Below are 22,416 nucleotides of genomic sequence, written 5' to 3'. Positions count from 1 at the left end.
GAAAGAAAAACAAAATAAATGCATACTCTGATCTTCAATCGGTGCTTCAAGTTAACAAGAAACGCTTACAGAGAAATAAGGTGTCAAATCATCTCACCTTTCTCTTGTTGCGCTCTGACTGTGGTGGTTGGATCACTTTTCCCACGGCATGAATTGTCGGAAAGGCAGCGACCCCAAAGTCGTCCCCATTTAGACGGGGGATATAAGGTGTGCTTTGCCCAAGCAAACTTGCGAACAAACGTTGAAAATCTTCTGGCTTGAAGTGCACTGAACAGATGGCCGAGTTCTTCGAAGGCTCCCACTTCGCTCTCTTTTGCTTTACAAAGTCCACTAACTTTTTTCGTCTTTTTTTCGCTTGTGGCCGATCGTCACCAAAATATGGAATACAGTGAAGCGCTATTCCATTTTCTAAGTCTGGGGTGTTGCTGCAAGCGCCTGCAACACACCTCGTAGGCATTTTAGCTGCAAATTCTTCACGAGCAACACAGCCACTACAGTGAAATGACTAGCGGCGAAACATGTTTCGTTCCTGGGTAGACGTCACAACTGCCGCTGGACCCATTCCATCCAGAACTCGGTCGTGAAACAAAATGGCGCCGATTTAGGGCGATTTTCGCGTTTTCGGCGGGCCATAGCAAATTGAGGATTCAACCAAATTCAACAATTTTTTCGCCGAATTAGTTTCAACAGTAAGTGGATTCATTTTAGCGAAAGAAAAATTTGGGGGTTAGGTGCACGTTAAACATGCTTTTGATAGAGGAACTCTTATCACAGTTGTTAATGCCCTAGTTTTTAGTAAGCTGTTTTATTGCTCAAACGTGTGGGCAAACTCCTCCGACTGTAACACTGATAAACTGCAATCTGTACAGAACTTCGCATGTAGAATTGTAAGTGGTGCATGGAAATTCGATCACGTCACGCCCATACTAAAAGAATTAGAATGGCTGCCAGTATCAAGCCAGCTTTACTGTCAAAGTGCCACTTTAGCCTTCAAGTGCATGACGGGCTGTGCTCCCGGCTATTTGACCTCTATTTTTATCAAACGTGCAGATACAAGCACGCGTACCACTAGGAGCTCTCAACAATTAAACATTCCTCTATACAGAACTGCCACTGGCCAAAGAACATTTCATTATAGGACAACTACCATCTGGAACTCATTGGACCTTACTTTAAAACTCAGTAGAACTATTTCAATTTTTAAAAAAGTATTGAAACGTAAATTAATTGTAGAGTTTTTAAATTTGTGATTATCTAAACTAGAATGTAATATTAATTTTAGTATATTATTATTTAATTGTAGTATTGTACCATATTGTCTTCGAAAAGCCCCCATGGGGAAAGATAATAAAGGATGTATGTATGGATGGATGTATGTAGTGTAAATAGTGTCCTCAATTAGTTTTTTTAAGCTAAATACCATTGACACTTAAAGCCCTTCATTCATTTATTCCCACTGTTAGACAGCTATTTTAACAATTTACGTCTAGTTTTCCATCTCCCTTCAACAGCACTAGTCCATTCCTGACAAAAGATCACGTGAACAAAATCTAATTGAAGTAATACGAAATAACTACGTGGTGAAAAAAGATATCTGAGAACGTATTTAAGTAAAAACTCAAATAGGTGTGTTCAAAGCTATCAGCTAATTGACATTTTCATAGTTTGGTAATATGCAATTTAACGAGAATTAAACCTGTTTAGAGTGTTTATTTTTTCCATTCCTTAACCTACATTTATGCTTGAATTAAGTTTATTCCGATATGACTTTTAATCAGTTCGCTTAAAACGTTTGTTTTTGCTTTCCTTATCACTGCACCAGGATGTAACCCATGGCTTTGATGTGTTTGTGTCCATTATCTGGTGAGTGTGTTGCCTCGTTTCCACACGTGTTGGAGTCATCATGATGTCCTCCTGTACCAAACCCGATTCTCGAGTCAGGGGTGACGCAATTGTTTTCGTTGTTACCTAGGAAACCGATTCTTGCTTTGGACCAGCCCTGAGGACTACCTGCAGCATTGAAGCCTTCTTTGTTACACTTGGTCTGCAAGGAAGCCTGTGAACCAATCAGCGTCTTCCACGTGTTACGACCCAGTGAGGTGGCGCGGTATTGCCCGTCAGCGATCAGTGAGTACAGAGAGTAGGCCTGCTTGTTGATGACAATGTAATTGATCTGTTGGTCGACCTTCATACCAAGACAGAGCTTGGAGAAGGATGTGTTCCAGTAGGTCGGTAACTTGGTCTCTCGGGAGTCAAACCCAGTCTCCCCTCCAGGAAGGTGGTATTCTTTTTTATCACTCCAGTACGACGACGTATAATGAAAGGTTCTCTGAGGAGGAATAGAAGAAAATAAATTATACAAAACCTGCTTCTATTGAATAGAGTTTATCAGACTTGAGATAACTTAAACAGTTTTCACATGTGATGCATGGCTTAAAAGGGTTTGACGAAACAACTGAATATTCTGAATTGAGTTATAATATACCTTGCTGCCGTCAATCTTCATGACTGGTGTCCATCCTCCATCTCCACATCCAAAATCTCCCATGTGACAGAGAACAGAAATTGGTTTTGAGTCAACATAGAGCGTAACCAGCTGACTCACCCTCGAGCTGTCAAATACAAAAATGTCTTTCAACAGGCTTCCTTTAAATCGGCAATCTTCTGTGACTATGCTTAAGTAATTTGCGCTTTTGATTTTTACACTGTAAAGATCACAGGAAATAAGATAATTACTCAAATACTATTGGCTCTAAGAACCACGATTGTGCCCTTTGTACCAGCTTGGGACCTTTCTTAAAGCGAGAAAATGTATTCTACTTATTAAATAATTAACTACGTAGTTTATCTGATCTGTTAGAGTCCCATCCCTCATTGTCGAATTTTTTTCGTTTTATCTGGAGTGGACTCCATTTGCATGCGTTTTCAGAGTCCGGTTGTGAACCTCCGCCCATGATGTGGGTGCAGCCTCCGTGCGTGCTTTGAACACTTCTCCTGAAACTTTTAATGACTTACTTGTGTAGTTCATAGCGTTCCTTGCATGATTTTGCGGCACCTAAAGTGGAAGAATTAGAAAACCAAACAACTGACTGAAAAGCAATTTAATTAACAAACAGGTTTTTTTTTTTTTTTTTTGCCGGTTTTACTTCGTCTCTCCCCAGTTAACTGACCATGGGTCTTCGAGGATAGACGTGTAATGACCATTGCATCAATTTAACGTTTCAAGCAAATTAGTAAGATAAGAAGGAGTTGGAGTTTGTGCAATTGGTGTTAACATCACGAACATAACTGGAAGGGAAAGAACTATGTTTCGGAATACTGAAAACTCATAAGATCTTCCCCAGTGTTTTAACTGGAGTAATCAATTTATCTATTGTTTATTATTAAGTCATTAAGACGGAATTCACCAGAAGTTTGAGTAACAAGTGGACAAAAACTTTGTACCAAGATTATTTACATCGTATTGCAAACTTCACTACGACTGTTTTAAATATCTTCTCAAAAAAAAAATCATTTCTAGCAACGCCAAACGTCAAAAACAAATGTTGCATGAACTTCGCATGAATCACTTGAAAGTATTGGTGAAATGAAACTGATGATGAAATTTTACCTGTGTTTGCACAATTTCTCTGAAATTTGAATTTTTTTTTTTCTCTCTCGTTCCCAAGGGAAATTGTTTTCGGTGTTATTTCAGGCAACTATTTATATCTTTAGCTTTACGAAAATGTAAAAAGGACTGTAAAATACATAAAATTATTCTGGTACCAGATTTTTGTCCACTAAGAATTGAAATTGCTCGATTTTCTATCGGATTTCGTCTTAACTTGATTTATTATGTAAGATAAGTGATAAAATATTTTACGAAGTTAAAAAGGGGACCTAAAAGAATAATACAATAAAACAATACTAATAAGCTTAAAGAACTGATTTAACCAATAATTTAGCGCGAATTGAATCACACTATTCTCCCATTTATTTAATTTTTTGGGGGCGAACAGGTATAAAAAGAGACTGGAACCTAAAAAGTCAGGCAACCCAGGGAAAAACAACATGGCTAATCAAGGAAATATACTCTGCAGATGGATTTCGCTGCACGGTTTATCAGGAATATCATATTTCGTCGACCAGAAAACACTAAAATTACAGAGAAACAAGTTCTAAAAACGTAATGGATACAAAGCCCTGAGAAAAGTTAATCACTACGTCTTAACGTTTAGCTTCCACAAATTTGTTACACTCTAAAGATTTTAGGCGAAAGGACATCTATTGAAAGCTGGTGATGCTGCTTTCGCACTGCGGCCATACTGTTACTAAATAGCATCATCTGTATTATTATACTTGAAAAACACAACGATTAAAACATGGAAGCCGACAATTTCCCAACAATATTTTTGGTGTCGGGTTATACCAAAAGACAGTCAGTGAACATTTGGGACTTTGCACCGGAGTAAGGAGGTATGCGGCATGTTAAATCTGTTTTCTCAGTGAAGTATTTAAGTCGTGACGTGAGGAATTACGTGACTCGCTTTTGCTTCATCTAGCCTTTTCAACTGAGCGTGCGTGTCCGAGATTTCTAGCCATGCAATGTCATCCGGCGTTTTATTATGCTGCCTTTTAAGGTGGTGTCCAACTGCCGATCTGTTGTGTTCCTCAATTCGTTGGTGTAGCTGTCGAGTCAAGTATAGCCGACATAACCTGCATCGCAAAGGTCACACTTTATTATTTACTTAATTATTTAAATTTACCTTTATGACACTTTGTTCCTGTGAATCCAGGAAGACAGATACAACGAAAACCTTTACTGGTGAATCCAGCTTGACAGGTTCCATTGTTCAAACATGGGCTGCTACTACAGGGATTCTGTTAAGAGAAAAAAGTCAACTCGAGATATCTTCTATTAGACTGAATTTCAAAGTACACGAGAGGATTCTGGTGGTTGAAGCAGGTTGTAAAAAAATTCAAATACACATTCGAACGTCTACCGCACACAGCAGCCAATAGCAAATTGGAAGGAGTTCAAAGAACAACTAAGAACAAGGATTTTAACTGGAAAACACTGATTTTACAATTTTCCACTGCTGGCTTTTTTGATTGACTGCAAGTAATTAGGAGCCTTTTGTATTACATTACCTCGATAGCAAGATAGTTAAAAGCCGGTTTATTTACAAGAGAATTTGCAAACTGGTTTTCATTTGTAGCGTTGTTCAACTCGCATTTGTGTTTTCCGTCTTCCAATGGTCCTATATTGATGGACACACAATTGGGCTCCACATAGCACATCAAGCGACAGCTCCCTTCACTGGGCACCTCCGCACTCCTGATCACGTGGTTCTTCATTGCCTTGTTTGCGACTGGTTCCTTGAACACAATTATGCGACCTTCGTCGTCTTTGAAATACACAAATTAAAACTTCATATTAAAAATGCAGAAAGGTATAGTCTATGTGGATGCTTCTCTAAATACATTTTTTTTTTCTGGTAGAGAAATGCATATTAGAATTTCTGTTGATAATTTTAATCTCCAATTTTTACTTTAGTTTCTCCCCCAAAATTGTTTGGATTTCAAGGGCTTTACATGCTGCACGGTGTTCTTCCCAGATTGTGTTTATGTCAACATTAATCTATAGTTTCGGACGTTGAATTATAGACTATCGATTAGTTGCACCTAATTCAATGGACACATCAAGCTGGTTAATCGCCAAAGTAAACCTGTCTTCGCGGAAAGTGGCAATATATTCTTTTTTAGAATAACGGCATTGTCCATAGTCCCTGACGTGCACAACACACGGTGCACTTGTCGGTCACTATCATCTGAGATACCGGAGCATGCAGGCGATAATGCAGCATCAAATATTCACTAGAACATATTTAATGCATTGCGTACGAAATCAATTCTTCAGGGATATGAAAGGCCTGCAGCCTTCTACTTTGGTTGCATGGACCAGTGAAGATGACCGAAAGGAAGTCTAAAATCAGTCTAAGAATATAAGGACCAGACAATGTGAGCACTTACCAAAGTAAGCGCAACATAACGAGAAAATGATCCCAAGCGAAATATAAAGGATGTAGACCATGATTGCATATTTCTGCTTGAAGTGAATTGCCGTTAAAGAAGACATCATCTTCTTGATAGCGGCTGGAGAGTTTTAGCAAGTTTTCCAGTCTGTTCCGCAGATGTTCTTGTTTCAAAGAATAATGTTAATGAAAGTTTTTTAATGTTCATCACCTTGTGTTGACAGAATTAAACAAAGCAATATTTATATACATAACTCCGCGGCTATGTTTTGGCGAGTGACAGGTGAAAGTCAACTAATTAATAACTTTAAAATGGCAATTTGGAAAGTTCACCATAGCGGACGGCTAATGGCTAACTTTTTTTCTCTCCAGGTTGAAATGCTAAAATACCGAAAAATTTATTCTAATTTTACAGATGACATAAAATTTATCTTTAATTTAATATTTTACATGTGAAATTGCAAATATAATTGCCATGGCAACGTTTGATGCAAAATTTCCCGATACAATGAAAAAGTCAAAACCCACGATCGTAAGTGAAATTTATAACCCATGATATTAAAAGGTTGTTAAGTAGTATACTTCTAAAATTGAGAAATACTTTCACTTGCGTTTTGTCAAAATTCAAATAATTGAGAATTTTGTGAAAAAGCGCGTGAAACTATTTCGTAATTTCACTTGTCTTCATTTTCGCATACATCACCCATGAAACTTACATGTATGATACTCAGGAAACCTACGGATTATTACATACTTTTACCCGACGATGTTTTGAAAGTTTCAAAGTTACAAATGTTCTAGATCTCTTCTTTTCCTGTAACCATGGTAACCTGTTTAATAACATAACAACATCTAGAAAGAAAATTTTCCTTGATCTTAGGTTTCTTTGTTTGTATAAATTGTTTGGACAAAAGTTGTGCTCTGAGTATTTTGGGTACCCGTGTAGTCTTTCGTTCTTCCGTTGCTTTATCGAGAGTAACGTTGTTTCAGGGCGAGGGAAGGAAAAAACATGGCCGCACGTGTTCTTTGTTTGTCCTTCGTATCGCGCCGAAACACTAAACGTGGATCAATTGGCGCTTAATTTAATCTTAACCACTAATAAACACTTTTAGCATCGCCTGGTGTGCCCAGACTTCCGAAGAAGATCCGAATATGTTTCGATCATACAGCAACAAATTTAAGTGCAGTTAAAAGGGGAAGAAATGTTATCAAAAATGATATCATTACGTGTTTGGATAAATTTGATAAAGAGCTCGTAATCGTCATTCAGAACTGTAATTATTTAAATTCGTTAATTGTTTGGAAAAAACCACAACCAACAACAAAGTTTTGGCAATAATATCATAAGCACATGATCAATATACAAGACTTGCTCTCATTACGAATCAAAATCAGGAAGCAAAATGAATATTAGTTGGACATTCTGCTTTGTGGTTGTGTTGTGATTGGATTCATGTCGAGTTGTAAAGTACTTCCAAATTCTTTTATAGAAAACAGTCCTAAGAAAATACGCGCGCTGATTGGTTAAAAATCGTGTTCCTATTAAACAATTAGATCATGAACTCGAGATTTCTATCGCGTGATAATTGATAGAAATCAAGAGCGAATAATCTAATTGTTTTAGTATAAATCTACTAGTCGTTCAAAACGTAGGGTAAATCCTCTTCACAGACACTTCGAAAACGCTAAGAAGTGGCCGTCATTTTGTTAACGAGGGCACACTGCTACGCTACTCAATATCTATCACAGAATAGATAGTGAGTAGCGTAGCCAATCAGAGAACGCCATTCGCGATAGAACACTAGTAGATTTATACTAAAGCGCGATAGAAACACAGAGCTAGCAGGAGCTCTTGACGTTTTTGGTCGCGGTGTTTTCTAAAAGAAATAGCAAACATGTTCTCCGTGTTTCTATCGAGTCATAGAAACACTCGTGAAAGTTTGGGAGAACTCGAAAAAGATGTGGAAACACTCGCCTACGACTCGTGTTGCCACAGCATTTCTCGTTCTCCCAAACTTCCACTCGTGTTTCTATTAAGGTAATTCCTCTGAAATAAAAGTGACAATAGATTTTTGTTCAAACTTTGTCCACTGAATATTTGTCATATGATAACTTCAATTTTGAAATAAAAAAGGGGGGTGCCCATGCTCATTAAGGAGCAGTGAGGCATTGAAAATGCCCCATTTTTGCATTATTTAATGCTTATTATAAAAACGCATTCTCAGTAATTGTAAAATCTTTGTGAGCCCAGACTCATAACAAAACGAATTAAACTACAGTCAATACATTGTGTCGGATACAAATAAACATTTTAAGTTTGATTCAGACAGAAAGCTAAATCCTTGATTAAAAATTTGAACCAAATTTCTTGACGTGGTTACCGACTGCAAAATAGAAAAGACCACAGTGTATCTGCTATTTTTCTTATTTATTCAATTTTCAGCAATAGAAATTAGATCAGTCTTTCCTCATGCGAAGCTTATGATTAGTTGATTACAATGACTGGAAAAAAAATTGGGGTGCCCATGCTCGTTGGTGAGCTAGAGTCATTTTTCAACTGAAAGAGCTCAATATCAAGGCAAATCCGTCATGTTTTCAATATGCGCGTGCACGAGCGCGCGCTAATGACGCCATAAATTATGCGCAGTAAGGATGCGCAATGCAAATGTGAGGAATGACCTTAAGCAATTAGATTATGAGCTTGAGATTTCTATCGCGTGATAGTTGACTCGGGCTGCGCCCTCGTCAACTATCGCGCATAGAAATCGACAGCGATTAATCTAATTGTTTTAGTATAAATCTACTTGTCGTTGAAAGCTTTATCTAAATACTCTTCATTAACACCTCGAAAACGCCAAGAAGAGGCCGTCATTCTGTTAACAAGCGCACACTGCTACGCTACTCATTATCTATCACAGAATAGATAGTGAGTAGCGTATAACCAATCAGCGAAGGGCATTCGTGATAGAACGCTAGTAGATTTATACTGAAACTCGATAGAAACACGGTACATGTTTTCTATTTCTTAAGTATCGACTTGTTAAGTCTTTAGCTTGTAAAATTCCTGCATGTTGGAAGGTGTGCCATATTCACAATCCGCTATATGCATCTTGGATTTCCGGGCTCTCTATATACTAAAGAAAAATCACCAAAACTGATGTTACAAATTTGCTACAGCTATAAAGATATTGGAAGAAAACAATCAAGAAATATTGCTCCTTGTGTCTCCCCCGGGAGCTTTCTATAATATGTTAAGTTTGAAAAAGGGAGCTGAGAATACGTTTCCTCCAACCCATACCTTAAAATTCAGTAGAAGTATGATTCATCTTCATATTACGTTATTAGACGGTGAATCTTACCATGATGGAGATGTGATGCGAACTTTTGTTTCGTTGATATTTCTCGGGACTGTTGTACTTATCAGAAGGCAGAAGCTCACACCAAGGTTTTTTACGGACTGTTTGGGACGCGGCCAGGTTAACAGAGAAGCATGAAGGATTCCGCAGGCATTTAAAGCAACAATCAAATTCGTCAGTCGCTATAGTTGTACCAACATTAGGCACATTCAGATAGTGGAACTCGTGTACTGAATACAGACGCTCGTTATAATTCTGTTGCAGAATGTTTGATTCTGGGGAAAGTTAAAAAACAATGCGACCAGAACTTAGAAGACGTTTTAAGAAATATTTAACAAACTAACTATTGTATTACACTACAAAAGATTACAAAGAAGTTTGAGGCCCCTGGCATTAAAGAGTAAGTTTATACGACAGTTTGAGTTTTCGGAAAATTTGGAAGATATTTATAGAAATGTCGCTAGGTCTTGCTCTCCAACAAGTTTTTCCATAGAAGTCTTCTTAATTTTTTAAAACTTCACTCCGTCATAGTATCTCATTCTTTACTGAATGCTAGGGGCTTCAAACTCGGTCATTTTGATATTTTCCACATGCTTTTTACATTTCTGGCATTCTTTAACCGTACCCATAGCCCATAGTTGTATTGAAAGTAGGCTAAGGGATGGTCTAGCTGCAAAGGGCCTATTATAGTATTGCAGAATATTGCCAAGGGGAATTTTTACTGGAAGTTTGTTATATTTGCACTGTTTTCATGAACCAGACACTATACGCTACAAACAATTTTCAGTTCTGTTCGTGAGCATATGAGTCAAGATCACCATAATTAAATAGATCGTCTTCCTTGATGACGTCTGGTCAGCTGACTACAGGGTGCGCACGTCTCTTTGGGAAGACCCTGGTTCCAAGGTCACTATAGGAACTGTTTTCGTAGTGGCGATAACATCCAGAGTAAAATTCGTAATTGCTAATATAAACATGTTCTAGCTAGAAAAACAAACTGTTAAGTTGCAATGTCAACACGATGGTAAAATGAAAGTTCCGCCAAGGCTTACGACGGTACGTCGCGTCAAAATGTGCTATGGTGCAACATTAGGGAGCTTAAGCAAACCACGACGACGAAGGCAACGAGAACGTCCCTAGACAAAAGGTTTAATGAGTAAAACAATAGCTGTGCACGTGCGTTATAATTCTTGGTACATTTCTTTGCCGTCCTCTGCAAAGCAACAACGTAAAATGACCAAGTTCTGCGTCGTCTACTGAACGTGGACGACGAAGGCTAATTTCTCGTATTTTCATTTGGAATTAAACGATGTCATTACATATTTAGCCTGAGCACCTTTTTAGAGCCAATTGCGCACCGAACAGATCTAGACAATCGCGAATTTTGCTGGTAAAATATAAATTCGTTTTCTACTAGGCGTCGTCCTCGACGTCGTCGTCGTCGTTGCTTAAGTTTCCTAATATTTCTGCTAATGCCGCATTGAAAATAATGAATAGCGATTGAAATTCTCGTCCACAATTTTTATGTTGCAAAGCTAAGCAAACCTGCAAAAAAGGGCCTAAAGGGAATACAGTCGAACCTCGATTATCCGGACCTCGATTATCCGGACTATTCGATTATCCGGACTTTTTTCTCTGGTCCCAATTTTTTCATGAATATTAATTAGTTGTGATCTTGAAAATTCAAAGTCGCAAAAAGCCCAATAATCCTTTCAAACGACTGTTTAAACAGCGTATTATCCTGTGCGGTTTTTAAAATTCGCAAGTGCGACGAGACAAAGAAACATTCTGATGTGTTCAGCTGATATCTGATTGGCTCAATTGTTTTGTTACCAAGGGAATTTCATGCTTGATTAGTTCCTTCCGCGTGGGTTATGTAGACACACGAGCGATCGATGGTAAACTCATTTCAAAAACATGTCACGAAGCGAAAGCGAGCCGTTTTATCGATTAAAGATAAGCAGATAATTATTTCACGTTTGGATAAAGGAGAGAAAGGAACAAATTTAGTTCAAGAATTTGGCATCAGCAAGCGGCGGATCTCTGACATACGGAAGAACAAAGACAAGATCCTAAAATTTACTGACAGCATCGAAACAAGCGAAGGATTAAAACGAAAGTCCAAAAAAGCTGGGTGATGATGAGCAGTTGGATAAAGCCCTGTACGCCTGGTTTATTCAACAAAAATCTACTGGGACACCGATTTCGCAAATTTCCCAGCACCCTTATCATTCAGAAACACTTTGGCGTTTGGAAATAGGTGCCTGCTGGGGAATAAGGGGATCAGACAGCTCCGATTTAACCAAAGATTACCCTGTTAATTTCGTTTCGGTGCCATCTAATACTCCGTTCACCATGATAATTTAAGCCCTAATAGTCCTTTCAAAATTTGGTCAGTAGCACTAAACATTCACTATGATATGTTTAACCCCCTGATGCTGTACGTGGAATTGAGAGAAAAAACTAACCACTTTAATAGAAGACAGCAGCTCTCATCATTTAAGGATTCAGTTATTCTACCGAATTATATTTACATGCATTTTTAAAAGTTACCCCTGTATACCCCTTTAAACCCTTGTATACCCCTGTAAACCCCTTTATACCCCTGAAAACCCTTGTATACTCCTGTGAAACTCTGTATACCCCTTTAAACCCTTGTATACCCCTGTCAATCCCTGTAAATCCTCGTATACCCCTGCAAACCCTTGTATACGCCTGTCAATCCCTGTAAACACTTGTATACCCTTGTAAACCTCTGTATATCCTTGTATACCCTTGTATACCCTTGTATAGCAAGGGTATACAAGGGTTTACACAGGTATACAATGGTATACAAGGGTTTACAGGGGTATACAGGAGTGTACAGGGGTTTACAGGGGTATACAACGGTATCCGAAGGTTTACAGGGGTATACAAGGGTTTACAGGTGTATACAAGGATGTACAGGACTATACAGAGATTTACAGGGGTATACAAGGGTTTACAGCGGTATACAGGGGTTTACAAAGGTAAAAAAAGGCTCACAGGGGTATATAGGGAGTTTACAGAGGTAAACAAGGGTTTACAGGGGCATATAGGGATATACACTGGTATACAAGGGCTTACAGGGGTATACAAGGGTTTACAGGAGTGTACAGGGCTTTACAGGGGTATAGAAGGGTTTACAGGGGTATACAAGGGTTTAAGGAGGTAACCAAGGGTTTACAGGGGTATATAGGGATTTACAAAGTTAAAAAAGGATTTACAGGGTGACATAGGGGTTTACAGAGGTAAACAAGGGTTTATATGGGTATAGAGGGGTTTACAGGGGTATACAAGGGGTTACAGGGGTTTGCAGAAGTAACCAAGAATTTACAGGGATTAACAAGGGTATACAAGGGTTTGCAAAGGTATACAAGGGTTAAAAAAAAAATTTATATGGGTTTACCGGGGTATACAAGGGGTTACAGGGGTTTGCAGGGGTATAAAAGGGTTTACAGGGGTATACAATGGTATAGAAGGATTTACAGGGGTATACAGCAGTGTACAAGGGTTTTTGCAGGGGTATACAGGGGTAAACAAAGGTTTACAGGGGTATAGAAGGGTTTGCAGGGGTAACCAAAGGTTTAAAGGGGCATACAGGTTTACAGGGGTGTACAAGGGTTTCGAGGGGTATACAAGGGTAAAAAAAGGTTTACAGGGGTATACAAGGGTTTACGGGGGTATACAGGGGTCTACAGGGGTATGCTAGAGCTACTAGTTCTTCATTGCCTTTTTTGCGACTGGTTCCGTGAACACAATTATGCGACATTCGTCGTCTTTGAAATACACAAATTAAAACCTCATATTAAGAAATACAAAAAGGCATAGTCTATGTGGATTTTTCTTCTCTGGATACATTTTTTTCTGATAGAGAACTGCATATCAGAATTTCTGTTGATAATTTCAATTTCCAATTTTTATTTTCGTTTCTTCCCTAAAATTATTTGGATTTCAAGGTTTTTACATCCTGCGCGGTGTTCTTCCCAGGTTGTGCTTATGTCAACGTTAAAACTATACTAATTTTTCGACGTTGAATTATAGACTGTCGATTAGTCTCACCTAACTCAATGGACAAATAACATCAAGCTGGTTAATCGCCAAAGTAAAGCTGTCTTCGCGGAATGTGGCAATACTTTCTCTTTTTTCTTTCAGAATAACGGCATACTCCATAGTCCCTGACGTGCACAACACACGGTGCACTTGTCGGTCACTATCATCTGAGATACCGGAGCATGCAGGCGATAATGCAGCATCAAATATTCACTAGAACATATTTAATGCATTGCGTACGAAATCAATTCTTCAGGGATATGAAAGGCCTGCAGCCTTCTACTTTGGTTGCATGGACCAGTGAAGATGACCGAAAGGAAGTCTAAAATCAGTCTAAGAATATAAGGACCAGACAATGTGAGGACTTACCAGAGTAAGCACAACATAACGAGAAAATGATCCCAAGCGAAATATAAAGGATGTAGACCATGATTGCATATTTCTGCTTGAAGTGAATTGCCGTTAAAGAAGACATCATCCTCTTGATAGCGGCTGGAGAGTTTTAGCGAGTTTTCCACTCTATTGCGCAGATGTTCTTGTTTCAAAGAATAATGTTAATGAAAGTTTTATAATGGTTCATCAACTTGTGTTGACAGAATTAAACAAAGCAATTGTTATATAAATAACTCTGCGGTTATGTTTTGGCGAGTAACAGGTGAAAGTCAACTAATTAATAGCTTTCAAATGCCAATTTGGAAAGTTCACCATAGCGGACAGCTAAAGGCTAGCTTTTTTCTCTCCAGGTTGAAATGCTAAAAATACCGAAAAAAATATTCTAATTTTTACGGATGACATAAAATTTATCTTTAATTTAATATTTTACATGTGAAATTGCAAATATAATTGCCATGGCAACGTTTGATGCAAAATTTCCCGATACATTGAAAAAGTCAAAACCCACGATCGTAAGTGAAATTTATAACCCATGATATTAAGAGGCTGTTAAGTAGTATACTCGTAAAATTAAGAAATACTTACACTTGCGTTTTGTCAGAATTCAAATAATTTAGAATTTGTCAAAAAGCGCGTGAAATTATTTCGTAATTTCACTTGTCTTCTCTTTCTTATGCAACAGCCATGAAAATTACATGTATGATATTCAGGAAATCTACGGATTATTAATACTTTTACTCGACGAATTTTTGCAATTTTAAAGTTACAAATGTTCTAGATCTCTCATTTCCCCGTAACCATGGTAACCTGCTTAATAGGATAACATCTCGAAAGAAATTTCTCCTTGATCTTAGGTTTCTTTGTTGGTATAAATTGTTTGGACAAAAGTTGTCCTCTAGGCATTTTGGGTACCCGGGTAGTCTTTCGTTCTTCCGTTGCTTTATCGAGAGAAACGTTGTTTCAGTGCGAGGGAAGACAGAAGCATGACCGCACGTATTTTTTGTTTGTCCTTCGTATCGCTCCGAAACACTAGACGTGGATCAATTGGCGCTTAATTTAGTCTTAACCACTAATAAACGTTTTTAGCATCGCCTGGTGCGCTCAGCTCAGTCGGTTCTATGCTGTTTAATGGTAGAAGAAAATTTTTCCTGAAAACAGCTGCATCCGTTTTAACAGAATTCCACAAAGAGGTTTGTTGGTTATAAATTTTAATGTGGAATAACTTGAAAAATATTCTGGAAAACACATTAATTCCATTTCAAAACTAATTGATCGCCAATTTATAAGTTTTAGTCTTATTTACCGGTTAAGCTTAGGATACAGGATAATGGGTTGACTATCCGGTGTTAAAATGCTAAGAAAGGTGTATGGAAGTTAGACGTTTACATTACTCATGTCATGTTTCGACATGTTGTCGTTGTGCTATTTCCAGGCAATATGCTAGGCACTGTGTCGTCTAGTGAAGAGGCCGTAAGCTTTTCACTGATACCACTGTAGAATACAGACATACATACACACAGCGACAACAGTAAAATTACCAAATAAGCTGGAAATAAATAGAGAATATTACATGATCGCGCGGAGATATACAATTTTTTCTTCTCGTGTCGAAAATATTTCACGAGTAAGCGCAAGGGGTTCTTATTATATAAAATTCTCAGAACATATAACGACGTTTTTGGCAATTTTCCGATGATTTTCGACCAATGATTTTCGACTGATGATTTTCCGAAGATTTCTGAAGATTCTCCATTCCAGGTTGCAGATTCTCTCTCCAGGTTGAAATACCAAAAATACAGACCAAATTATTTTAATATCCCTGGTGACATAGAATTAATCCTTAATTTAAAATTTTACATGTGAAATTACAAAATATAATGTCCATGGCAGCGTTTGATACGAAGTTTCTCGATACAATAAACATTCAAAACCCCACGATCGTAAGTGTAATGTATCACCCATGATATTAAAAAAATTTTAAGTAGTATACTCGTAAAAATTAATAAACAATTTCACTTGCGTTTAGTCAAAATTTAAATAATTTCCCTTACCTTTAATTGAGGGAAATTATAAGAATTTTGACAAACGCGCGTCACTAACGCGCATATCACTCGTCACTAGCCATAAAATTATGACACTCAGGAATCCTCGATTTTCTGTAACCATGTTAACCTGTACACCCAGATGGCTGTCTTAATCCTCTCCAGTATTATGACAATAAACAACATCTACAAAGAAATGTCTCCTCGATCTTCGGTTTCTTTGATAGCTCTTATTGCAGTTGAGCCTGCGGTCAAATATTCCTTTGCTTAAAAAGGCATACAAACGAGGCGAACAGGTCAATACAAGGCAAAACCGACCCTTTCGCCTCGATCGTTTGTATGTCAAACCGCTGATAACTTCAAAAACAGCTATTGTTTGCATGGACTGTTTCGACAAAAGTTGCCTTCTAGGTATTTGTGGTACCCGGGTAGTCCTTCGTTGTTTTAACGAGGTTAGTGTTGTCAGTGTGAGGGAAGGAATAAAAACATGGCCGCATGCATTCTTTACTTGTCCTTCGTATGGCGGCAAAACACTAAACGTGGATCAATCGGCGGTAAATTGACTCTTAACCACTAATAACCACTTTTAGCATCGTCTGGTACCAGCTAAATCGCTTTTAGGTTTGTAGGACAAGTTTTCCTCAAAACGGCTGCATCTGTTTCAACCGAATTTCTCAGAGGTTTCAATCTGAGCGGTAGAATAATGCGTGGGATAACTTAAAAAGAATTCTGGAAAACATATTAATTTCATTGCAAGACTAACGACAGATAGCCATTTTATAAATGTGGGGTCCAGTCCATACGTATCCGGATATTTTTGAATCCGCAACTTTTTCTTTCCGGATACGGCTTCCGTCCACACGCATCCGGCGAATTCGGCGGCGAAAACGGATATTTTTCAATCCATTCTCCAGAGTGGAAAAAAAAAAAATATCCGCAAAGAATCCGACGTGTGGACGGTGAATCCGGATATTTTCGAATCCGATGACGTAGCAAAATCCTGTCTAGTCTTTTACCGAACAATAAACCAATTAGGCGGGACGTCGTGTAGGCCTAGTTTCTTGAGAATGAATCGGGATACCATCGGATGCGTGTCGACAGGAATTTGATTTGAATTTTTGAATCCGGAAAGAAAAAGTTGCGGATTAAAAAATATCCGGATTCGTGTGGACGGGGCCTGAGATGACAATCCGGTGTTGAGTTATTGTCTGAAAAAACCAGGCAGGTTGTTAGAGAAAGGGGTCAGCCAAATTATTCCATGCTAACATTACAGATAGGTTAGGTTAATTAATGGATAAAGATACTAAAGTTTGCTCTTCAAGTGTTTTGGCATTGAAGATACAGGTTCCACTCTCTATCGCCTCCTCCAGTCTCAGTTTTTCTGGTAAATTTGACTAAAACTTGACAGTGAACAAAAACTGTAAAATTTAGCGAACGAATTTTGTGTTTTGCACCTGATATAAATAGAGATAGAATTTTTTGTTAAAAGCCGGTGTAGTGTTTGTAAGGTACATTTCGGTGCATCATACATAATATACTTAAGGGCGCAATGTAAGTTGGGAAGTTGATTATTAAAGCAGCATGGCGGACTTCTAGATTTGATTCTTGTGTCGTATCCGTTCATTGCAATAATCCAGTTCCATCGGTTGTGGAACGTGACAGCCGGAGATGTGAGAAATAAGCACACCTTTTAGTTTTGGAATGCCTATATTTGGGATACCTAAAATCATTGGGATCTTTCCATGAAAGTATAAAGGGATTTTACCACAGAAAAATATCTTTTCATTTTTGTTATCCCACGATATATCAAGAATTGCTTAATCTTAATAAATTAAATTGTACCTCTTTTCTCGTGAATTGGATGGCAACATAATGGAAACAGCGCAAGGGGTTGTCATCAGATCTGTTAAGTAGAGGCTGGTTGGGGTGAGATTGGGTAGGGGTTCTGAGTAGATGAAAGTGTAGGGATAAGAGTACAAATTACTGTTTCCCAGCCAGGGGGAGGTTATTTATCATAAGTTCGAAGATAATTCATTTATCATGCATCTGTACAATTTGAGACGTCATAGCTCAATACTATGTAAAACACGTATGGACATGCCATAAATCTTTCATTTAACAATTTGTGCTTTGTTGTCATAACTTTAGTACACTGGAAGTTACAGGAATGATCGAGGGCTTTAAGTTATGCCCTTCCCCATCTCAGTATTGCTAATTAAAGCTTTTAAAAAATAGTAAGGTTTTAGAGGAGTGGCAAGCTTTTTTGTCATTAGCTTTTTAATTTTATGCGATAACAATTCTAATGAAAGTAAAAGACTTCACTTACGTGTTGTATAAAATTGCATTAGGCCCGTTTTCTTGAACGTTTTTTATTTTCCTTGTCACTGCACCAGGATGTAACCCATGGCTTTGATGTGTTTGTATTCATTATCTGCCCCGTTCCTTGCCTCGTTTCCACACGTGTTATTGTCATCATGTTCTCCTCCTGTTCCAAACCCGATTCTAGAATCACATAACTTGCAGTCGTCTTCATTATTTCCAAGGATGCCGATTCTTGCTTTTGAATGAGTACTATCAGTACTCACAACATTGAACCCATGTTGCAGTTTCGCTGTAAGGAGGCCTGTAAACCAATCAGCGTCTTTCATGTGTTACGATCCAGTGAGGTGGCGCGGTATTGCCCATCAGCGAACAGTGAGTACAGAGAGTTAGCCTGCTTGTTGATGACAATGAACTTGATCTTCTGGCCGATCTTCATATCAAGACAGATCTTGGAGAAGGATGTGTTCCAGTAGGTCGGTAACTTGGTCTCTTGTAAGTCACACCCAATCTCCCCTCCAGGAGGGATTGTATTCATTTTTATCGTTCCAATATCCCGAAGTATAATGAAAGGTTCTCTGCGGAGAATGCATAGAAGCAAAATAAACATTCCAAAAGCTATTTATATTTTGCGTTTAATCCTCAATACTATAATCGTTTTCATTTATGCATCATTTGAAGGGGTTATTATTCGAATGGCTATTTGCGCGAAACAGATGGGGCTGTCTTACCCACTCGTCATTACTTTTCTGTAAGAAAACAGCATTCCCTATGCTAAAAACAAAAACAAAAACAAAAAAAAAAAAAACTTTGCAAATGCTGTTTTATTGTTTTGAATTTACCAGACGAGAGAAAACTTAAACCGTTTTCAAATATGATTCATGGCTTAAAGAGGTTAAGCTGGAACAACTAAATATTCTGAATTGAGTTTTGAAAACTGTGGCTTACGCTTGTAATATACCTTGCTGCGATCAGTCTTCATGACCGGTGTCCATCCTCCATCTTCACATCCAAAATCTCCCACGTGACAGAGACCAGAAATTGGTTTCGAGTCGACGTGGAGCGTGACCAGTTGACTCACCCTTGACCTGTTGAAGATAAAAATAACTTTAAACAACCTGTTTTTAAATCAGCAAGCTTCTGTAGTTAGTTTAAAGTAATTTGCGCTTTAGATATTTGAACGTCGCAGAAAAGACAGTGATCACTTAAATACTATTGACTCTAAGAACCACAGGTCCGCGCGCTTTTGTATCAGCTTGGGACCTTTCTTATAGCCAGAAAACGTATTCTACTTATCATGGTTATTGAATAATTAACTATGTAGTTTATCTGTTAGAGTCATATCCCTCATTGGCCACATTTGTACCGCGGTGGGGTACGAGTAAGCTTGTAACCTTGCACGTCAGAGGGTAAATGTGTTATAGATATTGTGGTTACAGGCACCAGACTCTATGCAAATACGACTTCACTTTAAATAAATCCGGTTCAACTTCGCTTTCGAAAGGGGAGGACCGTGTTTTCGTCTGAATTATTTCTTCCGCTGAAAGTCTTCACTGGGCCATATTCTTCCCAATATATAATTGTGTTAGTAGAATTATGACTGCGAAATTTACCTCAAATAACCGTTTCCAATAATACCTCGACGTATTATCAAACTTCGCACCTTAGATAGATCGCTCGGACTAAATTGTCATTTGAAATTGCAATTGTGTTGGCGCGCGCATCATTTTTTTTTTCAATAATTTCAAGTTTTTCGAAATCAAGAAATCGTAAATATCCTTTTTTAGTGTGTTCTCGGAAATGTAATTATCCATTTTCATTTAAAATTTCTTCGAAACTTTGGAAAGGCGAAAAGAGCGTCGCCATTTCGTGGACGACCTCTAGCCACTGCACACTAATTAAAAGTGTTTCTGCTGAGGGATTATCGGCTGAAATTTGATGTTCGTAAAAGAAATATTTGCCCGAGAAGCGAAGATTCGGAAATATGCTAGTTTTAAGAACATCAAATTTCCAAGGGATAACTATCGGACCGATAGTTCCGAGACATAAACATTCTGTGTCCTAATTGTTCACCACCAAATTTTCTTCCGCGCGCCAGTTCAAAAATCATATTGAATTATTTTGAACCTTTTTAGATGAAAGCCGAGAAAGCCAATTGTAGAATATAAATACCAAAACAGACAAAAACCCACTTAATACAATTTCAACTGTTGAATTTCTATAATCCCGCTTGTTTACAGAAACATTTTCACGGAAGAGTACTATCCATCCGGGTATTTTTTTCGGAAGGGGATTCGGAACTATGAGCTGATAGTGACGTCTCTCGGCAGATGAACATCATCTCGCCACTCAGCCAATCAGATTGCATCATTTGTATTAGTGTGCTAGTAGAATTCTACTAATACTATGTAATATTATTTATTAGTAGAATTCTACTAGTATACTAATGCAAATGCTGTAATCTGATTGGCTGAGCCATTGAACACTATCAGCCGTTAGTGTGCAGTGGCTGGAGGTCGTCTTGGAAATGACGTTTTTTTCGTTTTTCCAAAGTTTTGGAGGAAAATAATTTATTTTGATGGATCATGAAATTCCTAGGAAGTCTAAACGAAGGACATTTACGGTTTCTTGACTTTTCAGAAAGTTGAAATTATTGAAAAAACTGATGTGCGCGCGCACACAACTTCAATTTCAAATGACAATTCAATCCGAGCGATCTTTTTCAGGCCCAAAGCTTAATAATACCTAAACAAATAATTGGAAATCGTTATCTGAAGTAAACTTTTGGAACAATTCTACTAAAACAATTAGATTATTCGCTCTCGATTTCTAAGAGGTCATAGTTGATTCGGCCTTCGGCCTCATCAAGTATCACTTGATAGAAATCTCGAGCTCATAATCTAATTGTTAAGGTAATTCCCCTGAAATAAAACTGCACACAGATTTTCGTTCAAACTTTGTCCAATGAATATTTATCATATGAGAACTTAACTTATGAAATAAAAAAGGGGGTGCCCATGCTCGTTAAGGAGCAGTGAGGCATTCAAAATGTCCTATTTTAGCGTTATTTAATGCTTACTACAAGAACGCATTCCGAGTTATTGTAAACTCTTTGTGAGCCCAGACTCATAAAAAACACGCCTCAAACTACAGTCAATACTTCTGTCGGACACAAATAAGCTTTTTAAGTTTGATTTTGACAGAAAACTGAATCTTTGTTAAAACATTAGAACTAAATTGCTTGCCACGGTCATCAAACTGTAAATAGAAAGGTCTACAGTACAGCTGCTATTTTTCTTATTTATTCAATTTTCAAACATAGAAATCAGATCAATCTTTTCTCACGCAAAGCTAATGATTAGTTGATTGAAATGACTGGAAAAAAATATGGGGAGCCCGAGCTCGTTAGTGAGCTAAAGCCATTTTTCAACTGACAGAACTCAACATCAAGGCAAATCCGTCATGTTTTCAATGTGCGCGTGCACGAACGCGCGCTAATGACGCCATAAATTATGCGCAGTAAGGATGCGCAATGCAATACTGAGGAATGACCTTAATTAGAAAATAGCCCTTAACCTTTTACATTTTGATGATCAAAGTAAACGCGTTGTTCCCCTTTTTTTGTCGCTGTGTTTTCTAAAAGCAATAGAAAACATGTTCTCCGTGTTTCTATGGAATTTTATATAATAACCCAAGTCATTCTCGCGTTTTGATTGGTTTTCGCCTATGATTTATTAGAGGACAGACGCACTATTGACGCCATCTTTTCAAAGTTTTTCCCTGTGTGTTTCAAAATGGCGGAATGTTTTGAGAATTTAGATAATATTTTACGTGACTGGGCAAAAGATAAGGTACAAATCAGTCTTGTCGAGGCATTAAATAGGTACGAAAAGCAGGAAGAAGAAAGATAAAGCCGTTTTTTTTTTTTTAGAAAATGACTCGGAAAAAATACTCTAGAAGTCTCAGTCGGCAGTCGAGCGACACTGAACCAAGCACAAAGTTGGTCTTGGTAAGCCCAGAACCATTGCTTTATCTCGAATTTAACAAACCCAATAAACAAAATGTTTATGACATTAATTCATTTAAAAAATTCAACTCTTCTCAGTCTCAAAATAATTTTTGAAACACTGATTGATGTCAAGAATGACACATCGAAACATCACTTCAATCAGTTAAAATAAACACACAACCTTGCTTTCCGATGCGAATGTTCCAGTCCGT

The 22,416-nt window shown here is 37.9% G+C and overlaps 1 protein-coding gene and 1 pseudogene across 2 annotated transcripts in view; both read right to left on the bottom strand.

Annotated features, from left to right (window-relative positions):
* Positions 1–529, bottom strand: part of LOC149110179 (uncharacterized) — a 6,089-nt pseudogene extending 5,560 nt beyond the window's left edge. The window contains exon 1 of the transcript XR_016208045.1: positions 98–529. The product of XR_016208045.1 is annotated as an uncharacterized LOC149110179 (transcript). The remainder of the gene's footprint in view (positions 1–97) is intronic.
* A 905-nt stretch (positions 530–1,434) lies between these two features.
* On the bottom strand, positions 1,435–6,328 carry LOC149110178 (putative skeletal organic matrix protein 5). Its single transcript, XM_089292244.1, has 6 exons — positions 6,013–6,328; positions 5,131–5,387; positions 4,746–4,860; positions 3,016–3,055; positions 2,486–2,612; positions 1,435–2,329 (listed from the first exon to the last, which is right to left on the bottom strand). Exons 1-6 carry the CDS (start codon positions 6,119–6,121, stop codon positions 1,811–1,813), a joined length of 1,167 nt encoding a protein of 388 aa, XP_089148370.1. The 5' UTR covers positions 6,122–6,328; the 3' UTR covers positions 1,435–1,810.
* Positions 6,329–22,416: the final 16,088 nt, after the last annotated feature.

Source organism: Orbicella faveolata, unplaced genomic scaffold, assembly GCF_042242905.1.
Source record: "Orbicella faveolata isolate gen_17 unplaced genomic scaffold, um_ofav_v1 contig_24, whole genome shotgun sequence".
Lineage (NCBI taxonomy): Eukaryota > Metazoa > Cnidaria > Anthozoa > Scleractinia > Merulinidae > Orbicella > Orbicella faveolata.
This window is presented reverse-complemented; position numbering and strand designations above follow the sequence as displayed.